This window comes from Gopherus flavomarginatus, chromosome 2, assembly GCF_025201925.1.
Source record: "Gopherus flavomarginatus isolate rGopFla2 chromosome 2, rGopFla2.mat.asm, whole genome shotgun sequence".
NCBI lineage: Eukaryota > Metazoa > Chordata > Testudines > Testudinidae > Gopherus > Gopherus flavomarginatus.
The window spans coordinates 29,077,417-29,096,483 of record NC_066618.1 but is presented as its reverse complement, the minus strand read 5'-3'; the positions used below and the strand labels follow the sequence as shown (position 1 = coordinate 29,096,483).

The following is a 19,067-nucleotide window of genomic DNA, read 5'->3' as shown; positions in this document are numbered from 1 at the left end:
AAAAAATATGTACAATATCTGCTATTTTCTCCAGATGAGATTTCCATAGCCTTTTTTATTATTATTTTTAATAAAATGCAGCAACTATCATCACTATACAGTTGTAGGAGAGACTGGAGTGACACCTTTAATGTCTTTTGTAATTGCAATGGCAAGTGCCACAGCCTAAAAGTTTCAAAAGTGACTAATAAGTTAGCTCATCTTGCAGCACCTACAAAGTGCATATTTTCACAATAGCCTAAGCACCCACCTTCCTCCAAAGAAAAACAAAATCAATCTGCTTTAAGGTGACAAAAATTGAGGCACACAAAATCAACAGTCACTTCTGAAAATTTAGAGCCATGCCTCCCTATATAGTTGTCTCTAAGGCTGAAACAGCTTCTTCATATGCTACTTCAATCTAGTCTATCAGCTATACAATATATATTATACTCAATTAAAAACACCCAGAAAACAGGTTGTACATTTTACAAGATGGCCTCCAATTATTTGCAACCTCAGTAAATAAATTATTTTAATAAATTTTCATTAAACTACAAACTGAATAGTCCTTCCCATTTTATCAAGGGCATACAGGCACCGAATTATTGAAGGGCAGTGAATTTGGAACAAATAACCGGAAAGACCACTTTCTGCAGCAAATTTTAGTCAAATACAATAATTGGCTTAATAAATGTTTACAGTATACTTGAGACAGAGGACTAGTGTCCATGCATGTCCAATTACTCATCCACCCTGAGGGCATTCTCATAGAGGGGCTTTCCACAGGGTTCTATTACTTCACCCCTGCATGATCCTCAGTAAGTGATGCCCCACGTGAGAAAATAAATGATCTAGTTTGTGGGGCCATCAATAACCTGATCGCACATAACTCTCATTTTTAATCAACCATGGACCACGAACAAAGTGCACTATAATAACTAAGATAACTGAATTTTTATATCAGGCTGAAATATAGCATGTTCAGAAAAATACTCGTAAGTTCCCTCTATTTGTTTAGACTTCTCCAAATGTTCAAATAAATACAGCAGTATATTCAAATTAATGAGTTCATTTTCAATAGTGAGTTTACAAGCAAAATTAATCTGTGGTCAATTTAACATCCTATTAAACTGACCACAGATTAATTTTGCTTGTATGCTTCCTTTCCATGTTTCAACTATTTCCTTTCACTCAAAACAGGGGTCCATTCTGGCGAAGGGGACTGCCTCGACCACTCTTACTTCCACTACAGAATCAGGTCCAAAAGCTTCATTTGGTAAAGACAGTTTATGTACTTAATGAATGATACAATACAAAGTTTACCTATTTTAGCCTCAGTCTAAGGCAGGGGTGGTCAAACTTTTTAGCCCTCAGGCCACATTCGGGTATGGAAATTGTATGGCAGGCCATAAATGCTCACAAAATTGGGGGTTGGGGTGCGGGAGGGGGTGAGGGCTTCAGCTGGGGTGCAGACCCTGGGATGGGGCTGGGGATGAGGGGTTGGGGATGCAGGAGGGTGCTCTGGGCTGGCACCAAAGGGTTCAAGGGCAGGAGGGATATCAGGGTTGGGGCAGGAGTTGGGGCACAGGAGGGAGGCAGGGGTGCAGACTCTGGACGGCGCTTACCTCAAGCAGCTCCCAGAAGCAGCAGCACGTTCCCCATCCAGCTCCTAAGCGGAGGCGGGGCCAAGCAGCTCTGTGTGCTGCCTCATCCGCAGGTGCCACCCCTGCAGCTCCCATTGGCTGCGGTTCTGGCCAATAGGAGCTGTGGGGACAGTGTTTGGGGCAGGGGCAGCGGAGCCCCCTGGCTGCCCCTACACATGCCGCTGCTTCCAGGAGCCGAGTGGAGCAGAGCAAGCTTTCAACCCCACTCCCCGGCTGATGGGCCAGAGTAGGGCAAGCCCCAGACCCCGCTCCCCGGAGGGAGTTTGAGGGTCAGATTAAAACATTTGGAGGGCCCATCCCTGGTCTAAGGGCTTAGTTTATAGGGCTCCAGCTGGCCATAACTGCTGTATGATAAAGCTCAGCTACGAAAAGTTCATTAAGTATTTATTCATAGAAACATCGCAATGGAGTAGGCAATATTTTGTAAAACACTGAGCACAAATTCCATTTTAAAAACATATTACTAGCTAGCTTTGGTTTAGCAAACCTTTATGTTCTTAATGGACAGAAACTATTTCAATGCCAGAAACTTAAAACATACCATGGGTAACTCAACGAAATGCACTATTTTGCTTGCGCATGTAGGGTAGGAAATTCTGCAATGCAGATGCTGTCTAGATGACAAAAAAGGTACCTTTTCTCAATCCTGTTAGCTAATTCACTACACTATCTGTGGCCTTTTTCATCTAGATGCTGAAAAAGATTCCTCCTCCGCCCCTCCCCAAAGTGTTTTAACATAGCCCACGTCCAGACTAACCCGCTGTATCGGCGGGTTAAAATCGATTGCTCGGGGATCGATATATCGCGTCTAGTCTGGACGCGATGTATCGATTCCCGAGCGCGCTTACATCGATTCCGGAACTCCATCAACCCGAACGGAATTCCGGAATCGACGCGGAGAGCCACGGATATCGATCCCGCGCCGTCTGGATGGGTGAGTAACTCGATCTTAGAAATTCGACTTCAGCTACGTTATTCACGTAGCTGAAGTTGCGTATCTAAGATCGATTTTCCTCCCCTAGTCTGGACGTGGCTATAGTTTGAAACACCCTTGAACATCCTGTGTACACATAGCTTAACACCTTTAAAAATCACATTAGCTGGCTGTGTGGTAACCTGAAGCCTAGGTTAGACAGAGTAACAAACAGCTGCAGAGTTAAGAGTAAGACTGAGCCCTTTGTTTTTCAGTTGATATTTTACACATTTTTCCATCAGTTACTTAATTTAACATCGGAATTCAAACTACATTCCCTTGAGTGGTCAACCATTACAAAATTATAATAGACAATATCCATCAATTTGTGCTACAGAATGTGTTTTGTTTTCAAGTTAAACACGAAAAAACTATTCCTGTGAATGACTATATCTGTATCAAAGTGTGGTTCTCAATCTGAAGAGAGGTTCTGAAAATGGCATTGAGTGAGGTTCAACATTTTCCCCTCTCTTGCTGATCTAACTTCTCAAATTTGTTCAGCTTGAAAAATCAAAGAAATTTTTCTAGCCTCTAATGCTGAAATTTCAAATCCAAGGATGAGTTCGAGTGTTCTGTTCTCACATTATCATTAGTGGAAGAAATTCTAATGCTCATTTTTGCTAACAATTTTGTGATTATACACAAGGCAGAAGACATTTGAGCTCTTTGCTCCTGCACTGCATTGGCCCTCCAATGCCAACATGAGCAAAAACATCATCTTTATCAGAAGAGTAAATAATGTGATTCAGGGAAAACACAGGGACAAATCTTTTACCCTCACACAGCTTAAGTGACAGTATATCCAAGTGATCCTTCCTGCAAATGCCATGGAGAAGCAGTCTGGAGCAGGGATGGGACATGGACAGTGAATCCACTAGCCTCAGCAAAAGTTGCCTGTGCATCTTTGTGCTGAGGTATCTACAGAGTTGAGTTCTCTGGCTTGCAGGAGAAGGGTTCTTTCCACTGACTCCTAAAATCCTGCCTCCAACCAGAAAAATCACACCTGCTCCACCATGCCTGGGGCCTTCTAAAAACCTAATTGAAAGTAGGGTTTTTCACACAGAGAACAAATAAGTTAACTAACAAGATGCCAATTTGCTGACCTTAACTGCACTTTACACTTCAATGGGCTTTTCTGTGATCAGTTATGGATTATAACATTAGCCTCATACTTTGAGCTGAACAGTAGTTTTCTAGCACCTCTCTGCTGCCAACAGGGAGATCCAAATTTAAGAGCCAAGTAAAATTCTTATGCCTTTAGCCTGCAGAGACTGCATGTTTTACAAAGGTTAAATGCTCATTCACTAGGAAAGGCTGGGCCACCACCACTACGCTGTTGAAATTCCACCTCTGTCAGTATTTGGTAACTGGCTGCTTTCCCAATGCTTTCAGCTGCAGGCAAGCAGTCTTCACAGGGAGGCAAGAGGAGAAACTGACAGCACATGCACACATAAAAAAGTAGATTTAAAAAATGCAAACACTGTTCTATGCAACAGATTCTTGAATCCAAATGAGTTCAGATCTTGTTATTCCAGTTAACTATTTTATTGATGAAGCTAAAACAGCTGGTACATCAAATTATGATGAAATAAAAAACTGATAGCAATCTATCCACAGTGTTCAAACCTTCAGATGGATTTTTTAAAACTTGCATCCAACGAAGTGGGTATTCACCCATGAAAGCTCATGCTCCAATATGTCTGTTAGTCTATAAGGTGCCAGAGGACTCTTTGCTGCTTTTAAACTTATTATCACTCAGGAAAAGTGCTCATTTTTTAAAGTACCATTTCATAATTAATTAAATCTTTGTCCCTCTCCATTCAGAATAAATTCTGGAGACTCAAAATAAGTTATTCCTCCATCTCACCTGTGTTACATGTACACACTGTTTTTCTATTGTGGATTTCTCTTAAGTAGGATATTGCCACTGATTTTTAATAGAGAAAACATAAGTTACTCAGTACCTGTTTTGGGGGAAATGAAGTAGTAATCAAGGGAATTTGTAGCAGATACAAAAAAGTGGGGTAAAGTAGAACAACTTTTTAGCTCAGCAACTCTGGCTAATTTTCTTCAAAAATGTGAAATCCTGACAACTATGCTGGACATATTTCCATAGCTAGAGACTGAGAATCTTCTTCTTACTGATTAACCAAAGCAGAAAAAGGTTCAAAAATATTTTTGAATTACTGTTAGTTTCAATCTTTGTAATTTTCTTCCTAATTCAAGATATTTATACCCAGAAAGATTTCCCCCCCCCAAAAAAAATGAAGAGGGAAGCATTAGCCTCCAACTCCCTATGTAATGGAACCTGAAGCTCTGAGCATCATCAACAGGCTGTTTGAGAAAGCCTGTGGAAAGTGTGTGCACATGTAATGTAGTGACTCATTTCTTTGGTAACATTTTATCCAAACCTCCCTTTGCCTCATTAATATTTTATCTTTTTTAAAAAATTGTTTTGCAATAAGTTTGTTCTGTTACTAATTCCAATCTTCTCACTGTTCTATGATAAATACCTCCCACTCCCCATGTCTCTTAATATTGAATTCTGGAGACTGCATTTCACACTCTCCCCCCTCCTTACCAGTTTTGTTCTTTCCTCCTTCAAGACTTAGGGTATGTCTACATCTACAATTTTGCAGCGCTGGTTGTTACAGCTGTATTAGTACAGCTGTATAGGGCCAGCGCTGCAGAGTGGCCACACTTACAGCAACCAGCGCTGCAAGTGGTGTTAGATGTGGCCACACTGCAGCGCTGTTGGGCGGCTTGCAGGGGGGTTCGGGGAACGCGAGAGCAAACCGCGGGGAAGGAGACCTGCTTGCAGGGGGGTTTGGGGAACGCGAGAGCACACCGCGGGGAAGCAGGTCTCCTTCCCCGCCGTGTGCTCTGGCGTTCCCCGAACCCCCCTGCAAGCAGGTCTCCTTCCCCGCGGTTTGCTCCGGTGTTCCCCGAACCCCCCTGCAAGCAGGTCTCCTTCCCCGCGGTTTGCTCCGGTGTTCCCCAAACCCCCCCGCAAGCAGGTCCCCTTCCCCGCGGTTTGCTCTCGCGTTCCCTGAACCCCCCCTGCAAGCAGGTCCCCTTCCCCGCGGTTTGCTCTCGCGTTCCCCGAACACCCCTGCAAGCAGGTCTCCTTCCCCGCGGTTTGCTCTCGCGTTCCCCGAACCCCCCCCCGCAAGCAGGTCTCCTTCCCCACGGTTTGGAGGGGGGTTCGGGGAACGCGAGAGTAAACCGCGGGGAAGGAGACCTGCTTGCAGGGGGGTTCGGGGAACGCGAGAGCACACCGCGGGGAAGGAGACCTGCGTCCCCGCGGTTTGCTCTCGCGTTCCCCGAACCCCCCTGCAAACCGCGGGGAAGGAGACCTGCTTGCAGGGGGGTTCGGGGAACGCAAGAGCAAACCGCGGGGAAGGAGATCTGCTTGCGGGGGGGTTCGGGGAACGCGAGAGCACACCGCGGGGAAGGAGACCTGCTTGCGGGGGGGTTCGGGGAACGCGAGAGCACACCGCGGGGAAGGAGACCTGCTTGATTACCAGAGAGGCTTCCTCAGGTATGCTGGGATACCTGCTTATTCCACGGAGGTCAAGAAAAACGCTGGTGAGTGTCTACACCTCATGACCAGCGCTGGATCCTCTACACCCGAGGTTCGACCGGGTGTACGGCTAGCGCTGCAAACAGGGAGTTGCAGCGCTGGTAATGCCCTGCAGATGTGTACATCTCCTAAGTTGCAGCGCTGTAACCCCCTCACCAGCGCTGCAACTTTGTGGTTTAGACAAGGCTTTAGACTTTAGTACTTTCACTTTGTATGTTTGTTTACTCATTTAAGTCCTTTATCTTGTCTTGCTTCCATATAAACATCTTCTTTGCTTCCCTCCATCTGCCTTCTTTGAAAGGGAATACTCATTGGGGGGGCCCTATTCATGTTCTCATTACCTCAGTCCCTGTCTTTTTGCCAGCCTCCAGGGATATCCCATTTGTTTTCTTCCTCTCTTGTAGAACCGCATCTCTTACTGAATGCAGCCCTTTCTCCCTGTTCTCCTCTCCCTACTTCCCACAGTCATTCTCCTTCCAGTACTCCCCTCCCCCAGCAAGCATGAAAGTCCTGCAGAGCCAGAGAGACAATGAATTGATAGGCTAGACAAGTAAACTGCTCCAGCACAAAGGAGCACACATAGGGGGATGGCTTTTCAGAAGATGGCCATAATAAAGCAACAACTACCCAGGCTCTAATCCTACAAGGTTCTGGGCACCTTCATCTCCCAGCAACATCTGGACTGGGCCCACAATCAATGTACTATAGTTCTAAAACTGCATCGCCCTCAAGCTGAAATGAGCTATCGGTACCTGCTTTCACTTGCATTTTAGGGCCCAGTCATGCAAGGTGTTGCAGGTCATTATTCCCATCAATGGGAATGAATACCCCTTAGCACCAGGGATCAGGAGTTTTTGTATTGCTGATAGAAGGACCCAGTAAAGTCCCTACGGACACAGGTCATGCTGTTAAGTAACGTCAGAATGCAACTTATATTTTCTGTACTGACATTCCCTAACCTAAAACTTCAAACACCACTCTCTCGTTAGCAGTTATAGATCATGAACTTCAAAGGCCAAGCAGTCTACATTTTACAAGATATGTGGAGAAGGGACCAAATACTGTTCACTTTTTCAACAGGTCTACTCACATGAGAAAAGCTCATAGGTATTTAAAAGTCAACAGCTTCTAGGTGTTGGTTTCTCTTTTCTTTATGTGCTCAATGTTACCAATGTTAAAAAAAATACAAAGAAGAAACTGAAGTGGAAAATAAATAACCTTTTATGTAACCAATGCCTGTTAACATACTGTATATAGTGCCACAACGTGATTATACAAAGCTTCTTTGATCTAGCAGTAACATCTGGAAACAATTTTAGAAAACAACTAGGGCTACAGTAGAAAAATCTGCAACTGCTAAAATATTTTGATCTGTGGAAGAAACTGGATGTTCCCTGTTAGTTAGAAATTTGTCCATTTCTAGATAGCTTTGGACTTTGACTCATTTCCCTTTTTACTAGTTTGTTAGTGACAAACATTACAAGGCTCAAGCACAGCACTGCTTCCGAGCCCTTTTAAGTTAAATGCCCCTTCTCAGAGATGTGCTGGATAATATAATTCAGCACTGAGGCAGTTTAATTTTGTATTTGTCTTCCAGCATCAGACTTGCTGAGCCATCACAGTGACTCAACCAACATTTTCTTTGCTCCACTTGGGAGAGGTCATCAAAAAATAGAGCAGATGCCCCAAAATACCTTTCAGAACTTCCTTATACTACCTTTCCTCTGCTCCTTTTGCTTTTGTTACTGCTTGCAAAATATTTCTGAGCAAGAACAGCTATGCAATGCTCTAGATTTATATTAAGAAAATTCCATTTTATTTTCAGAGCATTAGGTCATTACTGTCGCACATTTTATTCAATTAATATTTACATAAAAAAAGTTGTTTTCAGGGGGAAAATATTTTCTTTTGAAGCAACTGCTCATTGGCCTAAACAAAAAGAAATGGCAAGGCAACATGAACTATATTGTGTATATCATCTCCATCTTTTCTTTTCCCTCTTAATCCAGCTTGTTTTGCCTAAAGTCAGTTTAAGTGTACTAACATGCAAAGAGATGTCATAGTCTATAGCACAAACAAGAACATGTTACCTCCAATGGCATTTTTTTAAAAAACAGCATAAACATCTGCAACCATTATTAGAAAGGTTAAAGTGTAGAGAACTATGAGATTCAAATGGTTTCCCACTGGTTGAAGTCTATCACCTAGAACAGTGTTTCTCAACCTGGGGTCCTGAGACAGGCTTGGACAGGGGGTCATAAACAAGGCCAGCATCAGAAGGTAGGAAGCAGGGCAATTGCCTGGGGCCCCACAGCACAGAAGCCCTTGTCAAGCTAATTTACATGTTTCATACCAAAGCCACAAGCTGGGGGAGGTTGAGGGGGCAATTTTTCCTAGGGATCACAATGTTTCTTAAGTCCGAAGGGGGTCATCACCACAAAAAGGTTAAGAAACACTAGCCTAGAACAAGAAAACCTGGCAACTCCCTACAACCCAAGTACTATCTTCAAATTGATCCTCCAAAGTAGATACAGTGACTGTTCCCCTTAACATGACAAGCTCTTTCACAGTGCCCACCTCCCCAGCACTGTTTAAAAAGCTATGAAATACTGTTATATAAATTCTATTCAGAATCTATATATTACACACCAATGTAACTCTCAAACGATTTTCCCCACACACTCCAATATATTATTTCCAATATAAAAGAATACTTATATATTCAGAAGCTCCATAATATTAAGTTAAATAAAAATTGCACACATACCACATAAATATATTCCTTAAGATGGACGGTATCATGTATAAGACTGATAAAAAGATGAGTAGGCACCATACATGAGAGAAACATCCTAATTTTCATGGATTTTTCTTACTAACAATTGTCGATCATCTATATTAATTATGAAAAGGACAGTCAAGGGTCCATCTATATCTGCAAACTGTATACTTACAATACTATTTTCCTAGTTTTTATAGTGATGAACTTCCAAACATTAACTTAATATGAACCAACACAGTGTTTCCTTTCTGAGACTGCAGAAATCTCCCACCTCATCGTAGCTGTTCACAGCTTTTGCCAAGCAACAGAGCAAAATTAACAGTCAGTTCAGTTTTACTGCTTCTGTTCAGAAACCAACATCAGTAAAGTGGTCAAGAATCATTCTTAGACACCATGAGCAGCAATGGAGATACCCAGTCAAATTTTTCAAGCTCAGCACATCAAAAGTCAAATACTGGACAGAGACATTTCAGTCTCAGGTTATCAACTGAAATGAGTAGCAAGTTCTTCTCCTATTCTGAGGCTAGCTTAGGGTAGATTTATTCAGCTTTAAAGGAGGTTCAAGATTTGTGCAAACATTGAATTAAATGATGCCTAATAAAATCAGATTTTTCACTGAAGCAACTGAGCATTTGTCATGTTACTTTTGCTCCTCTGTGCTCTGACCGAGACACCATAGAACACTACAGGATAAGAAGTGACTGTAATGTCCCAGCTAATCTGGCCCTTATAAACCTAAGTCCCAATTATGCCAAGTGTAGCAGCATACAGTTCTTGAGTGAAGCCCCGCTCAAGTCAATAGAGTTCCATGCTGACACAGCAGTCCATCCACTCACTACACCAGTGGTAAGCAACCTATGGCACATGTGCCAAAGGCTGCACGTGAGCTGATTTTCAGTGGCACTCACACTGCCCGGGTCCTGGCCACCATTCCGGGGGCTCTGCATTTTAATGTAATTTTAAATGAAGCTTCTTAAACATTTTTAAAACCACATTTATTTTATATACAACAATAGTTTAGTTATATATTATAGATTTATAGAAAGAGACCTTATAAAAATGTTAAAATGTATTACTGGCATGCAAAACCTTAAATTAGAGTGAATAAATGAAAACTTGGCACACTTCTTCTGAAAGGTACACACTGCTGTACTACACAACGCAGCAGCAGGATCCTAGAAACCACAGGCTGGTTTATGTCACTTGGGGCTGGTCCACACTAGGGGGGGAAATCGATCTTAGATACGCAACTTCAGCTACGTGACTAACGTAGCTGAAGTCGAATATCTAAGATCGGATTACTCACCCGTCCACACCGCGCAGGATCGATGTTCGCGGCTCTCCATGTCGATTCCGGAACTCCGTTAGGGTTGATGGAGTTCCAGAATCGATATAAGCGTGCTCAGGGATCGATATATCGCGTCTAGATTAGACGCGATATATCGATCCCCGAGCAATCGATTTTAACCCGCCGATACGGCGGGTAGTCTGGACGTGGCCACGGACTGAGTTTTTCAGTAATTATTTTGGGGGTAGAGGTGGGCAGATGAGAATTTGTTTGTTTCAATTATCAAAAGAGTGATGAAAATCAGGTATTTTTTTAAAGTCAGTATCACTGTATCATAACAGACTACCTTTGAGGGATCAGCTTTTAAACAAACAAACATATTTTGAAGTGAATGCATGGTTTCTGGTACTTTGCTTTACATATGCAACGTTGCTAGCACTGATGAGCACGTGACAGAAAAAAGTGCAGCACATTCACTAGGAGTACAAACTTTCCCACACTTCCTGCCAATGCATTTTAGTCCTAAGCACAAAGTTGAAACTGTCAACTTTGGGTGGCCTAGCTCTCAAGCAGCTGAGACCCCATACCCATTTAATGCTTGACCTTTTTGCTTAGACAACCAACAACAATGCCAATTGTGGTGTGTACTCCAATATCCATTAGCATTTAGGGTGCAAGACGACCAATGCACCTTACAGAGGTGATCAAATATCTGTCTGCAATTACTTTCTGTCACTACTGCCCTAATGTGAATTTTAAACTGACAGCTAAGCTTTGTTCCAGACGTCACTAACTCTGTCAGACACCTAATCTCCCCCTCCCCCCCAATTTTTATTTTATTTTATTTTCTGGGGGAACTGTGCGGGAAATACATCTAAGGAACCATTGGAAGCACGTCTGCTGCCTCATTTTCACTCACAGACTCAAGCCACAATCTCTGAAAGTTACTCTTAAAATCTTTAGGGTACCAATAGGGGGATTGGAGGTCTTCTTGCTACTATCTCAAGCAGAAGATTACCAGGTGAGATTCTTTGGCCTGTGTTCTGCAGGAGCTCAGATTAAGGTCAAAGGGGCCATTTTGAGCATGTAATCTACCTGTGAATCACTCTTCCCTGCCTGGGAGTTTTCTGCACTTTTGGTGGATAATTGTACTTTCATTGGAGGCTACAATTCACCCATTTGATTCTCTCTCTCTTTGAAGTGTGGCAGCAACCACTCCTCTACTGGCCTCTGATGTAGCTTTGTCTCTATCAAGACTCTCAATGAAATATATTCAACTTCTCATTTACTCTGCATATTTACATGTCCAGTCACACCCACACACCAAACGTTAAAATAATCAACACATACAACTGCTTCCATCATTTGCATCACCAGAATAACTGTGTATTATTGCCTTCTTATTGTAAGCTCTACAGTCGTTATATTTTCCAGACACTTACAGCAACAAAAATCAAGGTAGAAATTTAAAAATGAGAACCAAAAAGGGACCTCATACCAAAGCCATTGTAGACTAAAGCTATCAGACAGATAATCTGCTCCTTTTTAGAATACATGTCCCAGCTTCTTACAGACATATAACTAACCTCTCTGACAAATTTCAAAATCTTGGGTATTAAAGTCAATCTTCTGGTGAATTGAATTGTTCAGTAGCAGTCCATAATATATATTTTAATCTAGCTGCTATGCCAAATAGTTAATAGGCCTCAATCCATGCATTTCTTTTGAAAACCACACACACACACCCAATATACTCTACCTCTCAGCTCATTATTCAGTTATGTAATCCAAGTCTTCTTGTTCTTTTTTTTTTCCACAATTCATACCCTCAAAGTCCCCCTACAACATTCTGATTGCCACTCTCTGTAACTTTTCAATCTCAAAGTCATTCATATAATATTGTGAGTAGAACTACACAAAAACTTCTGTTCTCCCCCTAAGTAGGTTTTGGAAAATTTACCCATTGCCTACTAGCCAAGGTAAAATGCATTGGTGCAAGCCATAGTGGTTCATACCAGTGAGTATTTCTTCATTAGGGGTCTACACCAGTCAAATTACACTGATGTTGCAATACCAGTGACTAAAATCCCAATGGAGACCTGGCCTTAGATTTTGCAAAACTTAATTGCATTCTCCAAAGAAAGATTTCTTCTTATCCTGGGCAAATGGATTGCAAGCCCTGCTTACAATTCAAGATTGAGAGCTGGGTTTGTTGGGTGGGTTTTGCTGTTTTTGTTTGTTCTGTTTGGTTGTTTTAAAGTTGTTGAGAAAAAGCAGAACATTCCTATTTCAACTACACAGCCTTTATTGGAATGTTTAAAAAGAAAGAGTGCTTGTAATAAAGCTTTCAAGAAAATGTTAAGACTTTCTGTCACATTGGCATGGGGATTCAGTCCATCACACTAACAAGTTAACCCATATTTAAATAAAGAAAGATTTTGTATCTATAATGGGAAATGTTCACAATAAAAATATAAAGGGGACTGATGTACTCATTCTTAGTTATAAAATGCAACTACAGAATGATAAAAGGTAATAACCAAAGAAATTGAAATATGTTATTCATACGCTATTTAATTTCTTTTAAAATAGTAAGGGTTTCTTTTCTGACCCTAATTTATTTGCTATTTTTAAACAGGTGTTGTTTCCACTCCCACCACCTCAATTCAATTCAAATAATTCCAAGTGAGAAAAATAAAATTAAAATAAAGGTCAAAGATTAAATTACACACAATATTTTATTAACAGATTTACACACATAATTCCAAATACGGTCTATAGTGCCAGAATAACTCCATTGGCATTTCCTGATTTGTACAGTATGCATGTAGAGAGCTAGTGTTGTGTAGGCATATCAAAACCACTCCTAGTTTAGATCCTCTGCTGCTAGTCACAAACTGAAAACTGTGGGAAGAGAGAGCTAAGCTCTGTGTGGTTCTGATCCTGCAAAGACTTACTCATGTGCTTTACACCCTGCAAGAAGCTCTGCTGAAGTCATTGGGATTATGCACAATATGTAAAATTAAGCAGGTGCATACATTTTTGCAGGATTGGAACCTATAGTCTCATGTAAGTGTTAAAACATTACATAAACTTCTATTAGATTTCTGCTTTCCTGCATGAGGCCATAACTGATGCTAGAGTAGTATGTTTTGGAAAAGTCAGAAAAACTTCAGATGATGTCAACATGATACCAAAAAATAAAGAAAAAAATCCATACTTGTTCCCTCAAATATATAACTGATTATATTCCTTATCTACTTTTCTTTTTAAAAAGCAAAGAGCCATAAAACTGTTGAACTCCAATACAAAAAGATGATCTAATTTACACTAGAAGGGTGTGGCAGTGACCAAAAAAATCTGACACTACCATCCCTAGCTATTTCCATATTACTCTCTCATGAGCATCCGCACTGTTACTTGGGAAACATTTGGTAAAATCTATCTGTATTTATTTACAGAGGTATTCATGGACTCATCACTCTATTATCCAAGTGTCTCAATGGAAGATGTGCAATGCATACAATGTCAAACCTCACTATCAAATTAACAGTAGAAACCCCTAAAAGAAAGGCCTGTGGTCTCAGGTGGGGTAGATTAGTGTTTTCACAACAGAATTTCCATATAACAGAAACCATCACTTTGTAATTAACACCATTCCAACCCCACACACCTGCAACAAAGTTTACCCCAAATACACAAAATAAAATAAAAAGCCAACAAGTCCTTTCTAAAACCCAAGATCAAGAGCTCTGAAGGCTAGGAGCGAGCAAAGTTGTAACCTTGCAAAGTATCTTTAAATAGTTGATCTGTCAAACATATCACATTTCAGAGGTTCTTAATTTTTTTTTCCATAATGTGGCCACATAACACAGAGCTTTTGTCATTGGCCCCTCCTCTCCATTTGCAAACACATACAAGCAACCATCCTTCCCACTCACACCCTCACATAACTTCCCTGTGTTACATACTGCAATTTGCTCACATGGAAATATAATATTAGGAATGTATTTGTAGCTGTCTTTAATGCAATTTAACAGCTGGAAACAAGAACATGATCCAGTACAATATGACTAGCTAGATATTCATTCACAGATCACAGTTTGGGAACCATAGATTTACTCTAACAGTATTAATGTAACATTAATATTGTAAAAATTAGGGACCAATCCTGCAAATATTTACTGCCATAGTCCCATTTAAGTAAGTAGCATTATGCTCATGCGTCAGGGTTTACAGGGCTGTATCTTAACTTTAAGAGTGTTTTGGGACGTTGTCTTCTATTTGCATATGAAATGCCATGCACATTAATGAAGCTGTATAAATAACTACAGTTGGCATTTAGCATCTTGACATCTTCCAGTTCAACTTTTTACTATTTCACTAGTCAACGCTGTGTGACATTGCACTTAAGAGGCATATTAAAAATACACTCAGAAGTATTGTCTCAAAGCAAAAATCTTCAGGAAAAAACGAAATAAAAAATGGAAACTTTGGTTGCCCCTTTCCCTATACTAGCCCAGGGTTCTCTTTGGAAAAAAACCCATGCACATCATTTCCAACCCACCAATGCTAATGCCAACAGACTTTAAACTACAGCTTGGTGCAATTTCAGAATATCTTGAAGTAAAAATTTCTAAACTCTGCAATCAAGTCCTGCACAGAAAAAAAAATTCAGAAAGGCAAAAAATAATTCAACTTCTTGAGCAAAGTTCGGGCGGGAGAGGCAAGCACCAGCCAAAATGTCATTAAACAACTGGTCTTTATCAGACTGGCCTGGAATTAAGTTGATCAGAAATGAAAACTGTTTTGCAGCAAAAAAGTAAAATATTCTAAGTGTATACAGACGGGCCGATACAATTGTTTGTAAATGACTGTACATTTAATGATACACTCAACTCCATATGAAAACTGTTCTAGACAAATTGTAATTATTAACATCACCAAAAAGCAAGTAAGAAGTCAATTACATTTCCAAGCATAAAGGCAATGGATATATTTCCAGCACAGAAGCTCCCCACACTGTCAACTTTTTTCGCAATAACTGGAAAAGTAAATGATTCTCTAAGCTGACACGAGCATTTCTGACACAGACAAGAGGGCATCAACTTGCCGTGAAGAATGTGCTGCTTCACATTAGCCATCATCCTAGCAAATAATCCAACAAAACTCTCTTTAACCCATCCCTAACTTTTTTATTCTGCAGATCCTCTTTCCAGCACCTTTCCATTCTCTGGTAGCGCAAGGGACATATTACTTTTTCAGATATAAACATTAGATGCCTGTTGTTTCCTGAGCTCCGCACATTTCACTGCTTTTTCCTTCCTGGGCCTGGAGCAGCTGGGAAGCCTGGGGCTGGATTTGAACTCTTTGCAGTAACTACTGCTCAGGAAAGAGAAATCATTTTAAAGGAGACTTGCTTTGGGGATTTTAATTTTGTTCTGTTTCAAACACCAGGCTTTGAACAAATGTAACAAAACCTAAAGCATGGGGTTACACAGCCTTCTCCAGGACAATTAAACTAACAAGATGTGACAGCCAATACCTCAGTTTGTATGGACCCGGTGCACTTAGGGTGTACGCAACTAACAAGAAGAAAAACAGAGAGAAAGACAGAGCGAAAGGGACCCCCCACCCACATCCCCTTTTCAAAAACACACCTACAAGAGAATCACTTGCTCGTTACAAAATAGTAACAAACAAAGAGTTCAGGCCTCAAAGTACTCAAGTCTTTGCCACTGTATCTCGCTACCGACTAAATCTCAGCTCCCACAGATGGGTACAAAGGAGCCATGTTCAGTTAGCAGCTCCTTTCACACAGACACACGCTCCCTGCCCCCAGGGCCGGGCCGGGCAGCCCAGCAGCGTTTTAAACTTTACTGTCAAGAAAACTAGACCGCTGCAAGCAGGAGCAGCAGCGCTTCTGGCCCGAACTCCCCGCGCTTCTCCCGTCCCTTGAGCTCTCAGCCAGGTGGGACAGGCACGAACTCCACTCCACTCCACTCCACTCCCCTCCCCTCCCCTCCCCGCCCTGGATAGGGGGCTGCGGGGGCCAGGCCCCTCCGGCCCCATGCCCACGTCTCTCCCCAGCCGAGCAGCCCTGCACTTTCCCCCCTTTATCCCCTCCCTTCCTCCCCCTTTCCAGGAAGCGCCATATTGATCCCAGGCGCCCTCTCCCTGCTCCGGCTGCTCCTTCCCCCGCTCGCTGCCCGGGCGCGCCCCCTCACCTTGGCGATCGCCTTCTTGTACCTGGTCACCGCTTGCTGGATGAGGCTGAAAACTTTCATGTTGCCGTCCCCGCAGGGCACGACCACCCGCGTCCGCCCGAAGCACACCGTGACTTTCATCCTGCCCCGGCCGGCTGCGGCCCCGCACACGCTGCCCGCCCGCCCGCGCTCGGCCCAGCTCCGGGCGCGCCTAGCTCTGCACCCCCCGGCCAGCCGCCAGCACCGGGCAGGAGCCCGACCCCCGGGAGGGCGACAGCGGCTGCTGCTGCGGACCGGCCGAGTCCCGGGCCGGCGCTGCGGAGGCCCCGCTCACACGCTCGGCCGCCGCCGGGGCGGTGCCAGCGCTCGCTGCTGCCTCTGGCCACCTGTTCCGCGCCTCCTCCTGCGCGCAGCGAGGTGGCGGCGGCTCACTGGCATGCGGCGGGGGAAGGGCCGCGCTGTCTCCCCGCTATGGCCGCGCAGGGCATTGCCGCTCGCTCGGCCTCCGGGCCCGGCCCTCCCCCACCGGCGGCAGAAGGGGGGCAGGGTGTGGGGCTGCGCCTCCTCACACATGTCCGGGGGAAGGGGAGGCTCATGGGGGCGAGCCCGGGGGAGGGGCCCACGGGGCGCTGTTTGCGCGGGGCTCGCCTAGGGGCTCTGAAGGAAGGAGGCGACCCCACAGCCGTGTCCTTGCCGCAGTGGGAAGCCCTGCTCAGCCCTAGCGCTGGAGATTCGTGCCTAGCCCGCCCTACAGCGCTTTTCAGCACCAGACCTCCCTGCCTCCCGGGAAGGGGAGTGTTGTATCCCTGCCAGGTCAAGGTGCAAGCCATGGGGGAGAGGAGGAGAGAGAGAGCTAGGGTGACCAGATGTCCCGATTTTATAGGTACAGTCCCGATATTCAGGGCTTTGTCTTATATAGGCACCTATCACCCCCTATCCCTGTCCTGATTTTTCACACTCACTATCTGGTCACCCTAGAGGGGCCCCGCTGAGCTGCAAAGGGACCCACTTTGACGTCCTCCACCACTCCACCTGGCGAAGGCAGGTTTTAAACCTTCCCACCCCTCCAGGTGCCTCTCTTCACACCCTCTCTTCCCCTCTTTTAGTATCTTGAAATGTTCTCGTCCACTCACGCCCCTTCTCTACCTACGCTACATTGATGACATCTTCATCATCTGGACCCATGGGAAGGAGTCTCTGGAAAAATTCCACCACAATTTCAACAGCTTCCACCCCACTGTTAACCTCAGCCTGGACCAATCTACATGGGAAGTCCACTTCCTAGACACCACAGTGCAAATAAGTGTTGGTCACATTAAGACCACCCTATACCAAAAAACTACCAACCGCTATGCCTACCTTCATGCCTCCAGCTTCCATCCCAGACACATCACACGATCCATTGTCTACAGCCAAGCACCGAGGTACAACCACATCTGTTCTAACCCCTCAGACAGAGACCAACACCTACAAAATCTCCACCAAGCATTCTCAAAACTACAATACCCGCACGAGGAAATAAGGAAACAGATCAGCAGAGCCAGACGTGTACCCAGAAGCCTCCTACTGCAAGACAAACCCAAGAAAGAAACCAACAGGACTCCACTGGCCATCACATACACTCCCCAGCTAAAACCTCTCCAACGCATCATCAGGGATCTACAACCCGTCCTGGACAATGAGCCCACACTTTCACAGGCCTTGGGTGGCAGACCAATCCTCGCCCACAGGCAACCTGCCAACCTGAAACATATTCTCACCAGTAACTGCACACCGCACCATAGTAACTCTAGCTCAGGAACCAATCTGTGCAACAAACCTCGATGCCAACTCTGCCCACATATCTACACCAGCGACACCATCACAGGACCTAACCAGATCAGCCACACCATCACCGGTTCATTCACCTGCACGTCCACCAATGTAATATATGCCATCATATGCCAGCAATGCCCCTCTGCTATGTACATCGGCCAAACTGGACAGTCGGTACGGAAAAGGATAAATGGACACAAATCAGATATTAGGAATGGCAATATACAAAAACATGTAGGAAAACACTTCAACCTCCCTAGCCACACTATAGCAGACCTTAAGGTGGCCATCCTGCAGCAAAAAAACTTCAGGACCAGACTTCAAAGAGAAACTGCTGAGCTTCAGTTCATCTGCAAATTTGACACCATCAGCTCAGGATTAAACAAAGACTGTGAATGGCTTGCCAATTACAAAACCAGTTTCTCCTCCCTTGGTTTTCACACCTCAACTGCTAGAACAGGGCCTCATCCTCCCTGATTGAACTACCTCATTATCTCTAGCTCGCCTGCATATATATACCTGCCCCTGGAAATTTCCACCACGTGCATCTGACAAAGTGGGTATTCACCCACGAAAACTCATGCTCCAAAACGTCTGTTAGTCTATAAGGTGCCACAGGATTCTTTGCTGCTTTTACAGATCCAGACTAACACGGCTACCCCTCTGATACATCTTGAAATGGGTGCTTTTCCCAGCATGTCAAGGGCCTGTTTTGTCCAAGTAGGTGCAAGCTAGACCACACTCGCCTCTGCCCAGGGCCCTGGCTCCTGGAGG

General features: G+C 43.8%; 1 protein-coding gene across 10 annotated transcripts in view; it reads right to left on the bottom strand.

Moving 5' to 3' along the window:
• PARD3 (par-3 family cell polarity regulator) overlaps window positions 1-16,638 on the bottom strand; it is a 658,805-nt gene extending 642,167 nt beyond the window's left edge. For all 10 annotated transcript variants that reach the window (XM_050939008.1, XM_050939012.1, XM_050939010.1 and 7 more), the window contains exon 1: window positions 16,500-16,638. In XM_050939008.1, the coding sequence (XP_050794965.1) occupies window positions 16,500-16,619 (120 nt within the window). In that variant the 5' untranslated portion in view covers window positions 16,620-16,638. The remainder of the gene's footprint in view (window positions 1-16,499) is intronic.
• Between the last annotated feature and the right edge of the window lie 2,429 nt (window positions 16,639-19,067).